Source organism: Diabrotica virgifera, chromosome 1 (genome assembly GCF_917563875.1).
Source record: "Diabrotica virgifera virgifera chromosome 1, PGI_DIABVI_V3a".
NCBI classification, from domain to species: Eukaryota; Metazoa; Arthropoda; class Insecta; order Coleoptera; family Chrysomelidae; genus Diabrotica; species Diabrotica virgifera.
Window position 1 is genome coordinate 16,316,961 of NC_065443.1, and position 10,579 is coordinate 16,327,539.

General features: G+C 32.6%; 1 protein-coding gene across 1 annotated transcript in view; it reads right to left on the minus strand.

Annotated features, from left to right (window-relative positions):
• Positions 1–10,430, minus strand: part of LOC114331528 (zinc finger protein 236-like) — a 60,808-nt gene extending 50,378 nt beyond the window's left edge. Inside the window, exon 1 of the mRNA XM_028281482.2 lies at positions 9,803–10,430. Within this exon, the coding sequence (XP_028137283.2) occupies positions 9,803–9,993 (191 nt within the window). The 5' untranslated portion in view covers positions 9,994–10,430. The remainder of the gene's footprint in view (positions 1–9,802) is intronic.
• Between the last annotated feature and the right edge of the window lie 149 nt (positions 10,431–10,579).

Sequence of the window (10,579 nt, forward strand, 5' to 3'; positions counted from 1 at the left end):
ATTTATTCTGGTGAACTTTTTGTAAACGGTGATTAAAAATTAATCGTACTTTAATTTCTGAGTTGGACCGTATAAGAATTATCGATTTAGTTGAAGATGGCCATTCACAGCGGTTCGTGGAGGAAAGAGTGGGTGTTTCTAAGAGTGATGTCTCACGGATATGAAATAGGTTCCTGGAGACAAACTCGATACGGAATAGAGCCCGGTCTGGTAGACCCCGAGTTACCAATGATCGACAGAATAGATATATCAGAATTTCCATCCTTAGAAATTCTTCGATGTCTGTACCAGCCCTCCAAAGAGAATTCAGGCATGCTACAGGTGTCAGAGTATCGTTATCTACAATAAGAAGAATTTTAGACTCAGGTTTGAGGAGTCGTCGACCAATAAGAGTTCCTCAGCTACAACCTAGACATGTTTTGGACCGCCTCCAGTGGGCTCAAGAACATGAGCCCCCCCCCTCCCCCCCCCCCAACTGTTTTGGAATTTTGCGCTTTTTTTTCAGACGAGACCAGAATCTGTTTAAATAGTGATAACCGGCGAAATCGTGTGTGGCGAGAGCCAACAAGAGCTGCACAACTAGCCACACACGAATTCGCCGGTTATCACTATTTAAACAGATTCTGGTCTCGTATAAAAAAAAAGCGCAAAATTCCAAAACTGTTGGGGGAGCTGTATCTGTTCTTGAGCCCACTGGAGGCGGTCCAAAACATGTCTAGGTTGTAGCTGAGGAACTCTTATTGGTAGACGACTCCTCATACCTGAGTCTAAAATTCTTCTTCTTATTGTAGCCAACGATACTCTGACTCCTGTAGCATGCCTGAATTCTCTTTGGAGGGCTGGTACAGACATAGAAGAATTTCTACAGATGGAAATTCTGATATATCTATTCTGTCAATCATTGGTAATTCGGGGTCTACCAGACCGAGCTCTATTCCGTGGTTTCACCCCTATTCAGCGGTCCCCATAAGCGCGGTCCCCGATTGAGCGGTCTCAATACAGCGGTCCCCGTTTCAGCGGTACCCCGATTCAGCGGTGCCCGATTCAGCGGTCCCCATAAACGCGGTCCCCAATAGAGCGGTCTCAATAAGAAAATAATAATATGACAATGATAAGTAATTAGTTTTATTGTAGGATATTATTTGAACCTATTCTTGTTTGAAAATATACAGGTAATATCTAAGTATCTGGTATATACCCCAGTTAATAGGGAAAAAATCATCGATTTCAGGTAAAAATGTTCTACAGGGTTTTCAAAGTTTTAAACGTTAGATGAGGGATAACTGATGATAATTCCGTGAAGACGTACAGCTGTTTTTGCTTTTTTTTTAAACAATTGCAAATAATGAAAAAAGCAGTTTTTTGACTATAAAACGTTTCTTGTACATTTTAGAGAAAAATGTTTCAAATAAATGTAGATCTTAAAAAGTTCTTTAATTTGGTGGTAAGCATATTGTAATATATAAACAATTGACCGAGATAATTGCAAAAAACCCTCATTTTTGCAGTAAATTATAAATATTAATAACTTTATTTTTTGCACAATGACGTAAAATTTAATGACTTTAAATTATGTCAATTAATGAGTTATTTAAGTGTGCTAAATTTCAACCAGATCGACCAAATAGTTTATAAGTTATTCAATTTGTTTATCCCAGATAGCAATTGTTTATACAACTGTTCTTGCCCTACAGTGACTCTGTGAGATATTTAGCAGATCGCAGTCGATTATTTGAGACTTTTGAAATTGTTATTTGAAATTGTTATTAAAAAAACTGTTTGAAAAAGACCTGACTTTTTAGCTTATAAACAATTAGAATAACTTAGATATTTTTTATGTTCCGTGCTTGTATGTAGGCTCAATGAAAAGCTGATGAAAAAATGCATATAAAAAAAGAAAAAATAATTTTATATGTTCATTTTTTATTGTTAAAACTACTGTCCCCAAGAGGGTCCTGTTTTTACTCATTTTCCTGAACGATGCCTCTCAAACGGCATGCTGCAGAACGAAACGCCGCTGAAACGGGTCGGTGGAATCGAGAACCGCTGAAACGGGGACTGTTAAAATGGGGTCTTACCCTATTCCGTATCGAGTTTGTCTCCCGGAACCTATTCCATATCCGTGAGTAATCACTCTGAGAAACACCCACTCTTTCCGTCACGAACCGCTGTGAATGGCCTTCTTCAACTAAATCGATAATTCTTGTACGGTCCAACTCAGAAATTAAAGTACGATTCATTTTTAATCACGTTTTCAAAAATTTCACCAGAATAATTTTTTCAAATGTTTACACCTTGGCAAAACCAAGTCAATTAAATGGGTAATCAAATAAAATAAAAAACCAAAAAAGGTATATTTTTTATAAAAAAGGCCCATTAAAGATGTGATAAAGATACGGATTTATAAAAGCGTAAACATCGTGAATGCGAGGGGTGATGCATAACTTTTGAAACTATGTGTATTAGTAGAACAGTAGTCCATATATTAAGTATCAATAAAAGATTTATAAATAATACCTACAAAAACACAAATAAATTCATCAAGACATAAATCATATGATCCCATTTTCAGCTGCCATTATGACATTTAGATGTTTTACCAGCAGGTTTTACGTTTTTGCTCTTTGCGCAGAAATTGGCCCAGTTCTCAGAAATGATACAAGAAAATGCATAGTGTCATACAGCCTTAATACTACAATTTAAAATTAATGTGAATTATAAAGGTGGTTCCAAAAAAGAGTGGTTTATCAAAGTTATCATTATTATGTAACACCCTATATTTTATGAGACTTTTAAATTGTCCTTAAAAAATAAGCTATACTTATAATTCGGTAGGGTTCTCTATATCTACAACACAGGTTGTTTTGATTTATTTCGATTTTTCTAAAAATGTAAGGTTGTAGAAAAAATTAAATATCTACGAATCTAAGATTGCGGGACAAATTTGTTCTTTGACCTTACGACTAAAATAATTTTGTCTTAAACAAAATGATCTATTTTTGGCTTATTTAAACAGACTATTTGTCTTATTTGAAATTAACATTTTCAAGACTAGAGGGCACAAGGACACAAGAAGTAGAGAATGACCAGAAAGAAGATGGATTGATGACGTGGAAGAAGACTTGAAAGATTCTAAGGGTCAGAAGACGGAGGGATGTTGCCAGGAATCGACAGGAGTGGCGACTTCTTTGTGAGCAGGCCACGATCCACAACGGATTGTCGAGCCAGTTATGATGATGATGATTTGTCTTATTTAACCCGCCGTTACACGCGTCTTCTATTCGGACGTGGTTGCACGCGTATGAGCGTCGCCCTCACCTACATAAGTTCGACTTATTTCGAAGAAGAATGAATGTCAACATGTATAAATATAAAATGGTTTGTACTCACATATTATAGAAAGTCTCGTATACCAACTTTTTTTATTAATTTAACAAAACAAAAGTAAAAATAATATACATAGATCAAAAGCAAGTTTTCTTAATTTTCAATTTCAGCAAGCCACTGAAGAAATTAACGTTCTTTACGCGAATTAATTTTACTAAAAATACAAATTAAAATTAACAACTGTTCTGAAGCTATTTCTTTGTGGTATTTATGTAATTAACTATTAATATTTTGTATTTTGATAACGACGTCCGAGGTGGATTTCGAAACGTCAATAAAATCAATTTTTCAAGTTAAATTGTGGCTTATTTCCCAATTAGAATAGGTAAATTTAAAAATGGGTTCTTAACCAGTGGCGCACCTAGAATTTTCCTCTGGGGGGAGGGGGGTTTAGCTTGGGCACCGAAAGTTTTTTGTATTATTTGTGAAAGACGAGTTACATTTTCCTACTTTCTTTTTTATATATTTCTATATGCTCTGGGTGGGCTTTTAACCCCTAAACCCCCCACTCGGTGTGCCACTGTTCCTAACCTAATCCAAACAATAATATTTTAATTAAACCTACCTAAATATTAAATAAAAACCTAAAAGTTTCTTTGAGATAACAGAAACGTGATTTCACCGTGATTGCACGCGCAGTGAGGAATTCCCTCACTTGAAGAGGGATGTCTCTTCTTTCAACTATCACACAGCACACTGACCGCCAGAAATATTCTATAACTTTTTCATACCCTCTCATGAACCATGCTAAAGGCATTCCTGGGTGCTTAAGGTTATCGTATTAGTTTACACAATTTCATTGGTTATAAACAAATATGGTGAGGGATTCCCTCATAGCGCGTGTAATGGCGGGTTAAATAGATATTTATTATAAAAAAAAAATTACAGAAATATCCTGTATTTTATTAGCCTGTCTTTTGGCAAAGGACCCCGCAGAAACCTTATGGGAAACCTTATGGGCTCTCTGTTAAATGCTCTGAAACTTTGGGTTCTGGTAGTCTCTGACGTGTAAAACAAAAGACTCAATGGGCGCATAGCTCCAAAAACTCATGGTTTTAAGATATAAGCCTCTGAAGTTATAGTTACAGTGAGGACATTTGAGTTGGAATAAATTCATTTTATCGAGAATGGGCGACTCTGGGATAAATTACAAATCAAGTCGATTTTTATTTTTAAATTATAATTTTTTGCATATATATATCATCCTAGTGACGTCATCAATCTGGGCGTGATGGCGCAATCGATGATTTTTTTAAATAAGAATAGTGGTCGTGTGATAGCTCATTTGAAAGGTTATTTAATTCTCTATTCACTAATATAAACCTTAACATAATTATTTATACAGGGTGCCCAAATTTTTTTTTGAATTAAATTAATTGAGACAAAAAGAAGAATGTATATAATTTATTTAATGCGAAATACATTTTACTGTTGTCCGAAAACAGGAAAAAATGTTAATTTGATAAAAAATATTGTTTTTCGCTTAAAGTCAATATTAAAGCTTCCACCCACCTGCCTCTTAGCAGTTTATACATTTAATTTAAGCGAAAAACAATGTTTATTTTTTAAATTACCATTTTTTCTGTTTTCTAACAGCAGTAAAATGTATTTCGAATTCAATAAATTATATACATTTTTCTTTTTGCCTCAATTAATTGAATTCGAAAAAAATTTTGGGCACCCTGTATAAATAATTATGTTAATGTTTATATTAGTGAATAGAGAATTAAATAAACTTTCAAATGAGCTATCACACGACCCCTTTCGCTTAAATTAAATGTTCAAACTGCTAAGAGGCAGGTGGGTGGCAGCTTTAATATTGAATTTAAGCGAAAAACAATATTTATTTATCAAATAAACATTTTTTCCTTGTTTCGGACAACAGTAAAATGTATTTCGAGTTAAATAAATTATACACATTCTTCTTTTTGTCTCAATTAATTTAATTCAAAAAAAATTTTTGGGCACCCTGTATAAATAATATTGTTAATGTTTATATTATTGAATAGAGAATTTAATAACCTTTCAAATAAGCTATCACACGACCCCTATTCTTATTTAAAAATAATCATCGATTGCGTCATCACGCCCAGATGGATGACGTCACTAGTATGATATATATACCAAAAAATTATAATTTAAAAATAAAAATCGACCTGATTTGTAATTTATCTCCAGAGTCGCCCATTCTCGAGGAAATTAATTTATTCCAACTCAAACGTCCTCACTGTACCTATAACTTCAGAGGCTTATATCTTAAAACCATGATTTTTTGGAGCGAGGGGCCCAGTGAGTCTTTTGTTCTACACATCAAGGACTACCAGAACCCAAAGTTTCAGAGCATTTGACAGAGAGCCATTTCCCATAAGGTTTCTGCGGGGTCCTTTACTTACCTTTCAAATTATATTGGGTTTTCGTATACCTATCTCCTTTAATTTTTGAAATATTTAAGGATTTCCTAATTTGTAAGTTTTAACAATAAAATGTAAGTTATGTACATACAACTGGAATCAACAAAAACTGGTAATATACGAACAAGATTTACTGCCAATGTAAAATTTAATTCTCATTACAATCAGTTGTGGTTTGATCCTGTATAAAACAATTTAATGCTTAATATATGATGAAGAAGACTATTTTAAATCATTTTTGATACACCCCTCACATAAAATATTGAATCATATCATAGTCCTGACATCTTATGCTTAGAAAAAATGTAAATTCAAACATAAAAATAAAAATACATAACAATATGCCACATTTTGTACCTTATTGTCCAAAACAACCAAAGTCATTAAAATCATATCTATCAAAGACACTTACTGACTGACTGAATCAGATTAGATCTATTGGAATTAAGTTGACAATATGACATAGGTCATTAACATATCTTATTGTTTTTATAAGGCTTTAAAAATGGAAAAGCAATTTAAGAATATCCTATAATAAATATTAAAAGCACATCGAAATGTAGAATTCTAAAAAGAGTCGATATTTTATTAGTTTAAACGATGGTTTGAATCTTCTGCAATATTGAAAACAAATATCTGCTTTGATACCTCTAAGTTACAACATTAGACTCTTTGGAAATGACTTAATTGGCTCAACAGTCCTCTATGGATCTTGACCTGCTCACAGAGAAGACTCACTCCCGTCAATTCCTAGTGCATTTTCAAGAAGACGACTTACGAGTATTAAGAGTATGAAATTGGAAAACCAAGGCCAAGGATAAGAAGGAATGTAAGCTGATTCTGGAACAGGCCAAGACACACTATGGGTTGTAGTGTCAATAGGGAACTTGCATAAATTTTTAAATTCGAAAAAAATGTTATAAATTACAACAGAACATAATTTAAAACATGTATCAAAGATAAAAAAGTTTTGTTTGCCTTTCGTTTGGCCCCTAAAGACGATTAAAAATTCAAATTAAAACAGGTGGCCCAAAAAACGCGTCGTGACGTCACTCGGTTTTACATTTACATTTTTCCAATAAAGTAAACAGAATTTTAAATTAGACGTTATAAACGTCAGTAGAAAATACATTTATGTGACGTTACAAGTGTTTTTGATCGTTTGAACTATTCATAGAAAATTTGTACTTTTACAAAATGATTTTATTTTCAATAGTAAACCTTCGTTCCTTTCCTTCAAAAACAGTATAAAACTACAATTTTAACAAACTGATATATATTATTACAATGACATACGATAAATGTCATTAGAATATAAATATTTTTGACTTATTCCACGACGATGAGCTTGCCAAATACCCAAGTAGGTGAAGGCCAATAAACTAAAGAAGGAGAAGAAGAATATACCTAAATATAAGGTTGTGTCTAGGTATACGCTAACGTGTACCCAAATAAAAAAGTTAGGTAGACGCAAATTAAACTTCATCAAGCCAGTGACGTCATTATTTAGCTTGCGCAGTGACTATATGTTTTTGGTACATGCTATTTTGATATGTTTAGTGTTTGTTTGATAGAAAAATATTTGTTAAGGAAAGGGAAGCAGAACTATTCAGTAGTTCAGTATTTAATATAACCATAATAAAAACTAATGCAAAACTATATGACGTCACGGGCCGTTTGAACTATTTTATACCACAGATGACTTTAAATATGTATTTCTAAGTTATTACGAGTTTTTGAAGCGTGAAATTTTGGAAATCTCATTTTTAAACAAAACTGAACATTATTATCTAATAAAAAAAAATGTGCAAATTCCCTATGATAATGATGATGATGAGAAATCATATCAGTTCTCTTGAACAGAAGGTGGTATAACTGATTGATAAACTGAGCTCACTTGAAATGCCAAGGAAATGCCTAGAAGTAACATAGCCACAGATCTTGACACTCAGGAATCTTGACATTCAGGAAGTTGAACAACATAAATTATTTGAAAACAATATAATCATTTATAATATCCAGAAATCTAAATCAAACACAATTTCAACAAGAAAAGAAGACAACATTACCAGAAATGTGACAAGAGTACAGCAGAAGTTCTTGTCTCTTTAATACAGTGTATAAATGTGAAGGAAATCAATGTTATCAACATACAAAAGGGCTTTAAATTACATCCAAACCATGTAATTACACTGCAAGAACCAAAAAAGTGTGAGAAGAGATATGGAGATCTAGATTAACACGTTCGCTGAGCATGTCACTCATCAGCGACATTCAGTTTCCCTTTTAGTGCAGATGTCACCTATGAGTGACATGTGTGTGCTTACATTATATTACAAAAAATATTTCAGGTTCTGGAAGTACTTAAAAAAATATACATGCATCGAACATGCTAAGGAAAAGTTTGTGTCATAAATGGCTAAGTTTTTGAAAAATAATAAACATATACATAATTACCAATTTCAAAAAACGGGTCCACACCTTATTAACCCTTTGAATGCTGATGATGCCTTAAAACGTCATACAGTTACTACTGTCAGTGTATGCACAACTTTCATTTACAGTGAAAAATTAAGTTAACACCCAGATCAAGTTGGGCATATTTCGTCAGCAATCAAAAGGTTAAAGTTCTTAGTCTGGTAGGAAGGATATAATATGTCGATGGCTTAGTGTGAAAGTCTCGTATCTCATTAAATTACAATTTTACAGGAGAGGCAAAAAACTGATTTTCTGTATAATGTAACCTTAAAACAAATATTACGTTACGTATTTTTAATTCAAGCACATTGAGACAAATATCTGATATTGGCCCAGAGCTAAAAGTGTTAAATGTTGCTATTAAATTGGAAATACAAATATTAACTATGAAAAACACGTAAATATCCTTGCAGTATATAGAGCCTTTGCCCAAGTAACTATGATAACCTCGTATAACTTGATATACGTGTTTTTCATCTCAAATGAGGTTGTGTTTATTATTATTTATGAGGTTTTCATTTTTCATAGCTTATTGCACACCTCCAAATACTAGGTCGATACAATACAAATCTTTTGATTTAAGGTTCATAAAATGTTTCTATATGCCGGACTACACAAAAAACATTGCTGCAAGTCGAATCTCTCAAACAAACACTCCAAATTAGTACCAAATTCTTGGTTATAAATATACATGGTATTCACACTAAATCAGGAGAGCAACTGATATATTGTGGTTTCTTTTTTCGGCTGTAGAAAAAAGTCTAGTGTATTTGGATTTTTCTAACAGTTGTAAATCGTGAGATACAAGGTTTTCAAACTAAAACCTAAAACTTAGGTTTTCACACTAAGCCACCGATGTGTGGCCTGTTAACATCTGCAAAACAGTTAACACAATGAATGAATTTGAGACGGAAGATTGAATTGTCTTAAGCAAATGAGGAATGACAGTTACAACCAAGTCAAGAAATTTCATATGAACACAATTGTTAAATACAGTAGGAAAAATAAAAGAATAGCCATTAACGAACATATAAAACACGCTATATTTTTCTGTCACCGTTTCACACAAAAAATTGGCCAGCGCAAGTACATGTAATAATTATTAACAACAGCCAATAATTATTATTACATGTACTTGCGCTGGGCAATATTCTTTGTGACACAGTGACAAGAAAATACAGCATGTTTTATATGTTCGTTCATGGGTATTCTTTCATTTTTCCGACTGTAGCTGTTACAAAGAACATAAAGAAAGCAAAATATTTGTTATATGACATACTCAAGACAAAGCATCAGACATTTTAAATTCAGGATAAGATAAAGTGAGACATTGAACAAACTGAAAAGATTAATATTTGAATAAACAAAAACCAGAGGCTAGAAAGTTGAACAAGGCTGGCACAAAAGTAGATATCTTTAAAACCATCATAGAGGCTTATTTTTTACACTGACTCAAAAAGTTCTTGTGAGGATAATATTGATAGTTAGAAAATAATGAACTATCTAAAAATATGTTTTTGACTTACCCATTTTCATGGTTATCATTTTCCTTGTCTGTGGGCACATCAGAAATATCTGAATCTGAGTAGACATTATTGAATTTAAAATCTAAACTTTCGGAAAGACAGTCCTCGAGCTGTAAGTCATGTGTAAGTACAATATTATCAAATTGTTCAAGTTTAACTTGATTTTCCACTTTTCCTATCCAAGTTGCCATTATTATGAAATAAATGAGAGTTCTTTGACCAATCAATCTTCATTTCGATGACACAAAGATGTTAAAAAAAGAAATATGAACTAGAGAAAATTAAGGTAAACAACAAAAATCCATTTTTAGCTATTCTAAAAATAAAATCCGAATCAGAATCTAGAAGTTCTGTTCAATAAATACCACTGGTTCATTTGTACTTCTCCACCTAACGCGTAATAAGCTTTTAAAAATTATTTCTTCTAAATATCTATCTCTTTTTAGCTTACAATATGTGGACGTTTTATTTGTTTAAATAATAATATTGTTTTCAAAGGAAACCTTTGACCCTTTATTTTCCCATATCACCCACCCATGTGACTGGATATAGCTGGATACCCATCCCATTCAAAAACGACCTTTCCTTTTAATCGTGAAATTACTAACTTCATGACTGTTTTGACCGAATTTGCTAAAATTTAGTTGGTGTTCTGTGATTTATTAGTAAAATATTTTAAAGTTTTTTAGTTTAAGATATATGTAATAAACTTAATGGATACGTCTGTTTGTTTCTGTCTGAATTTTTATTGGAATCGTGAATTATAATATAAAAACT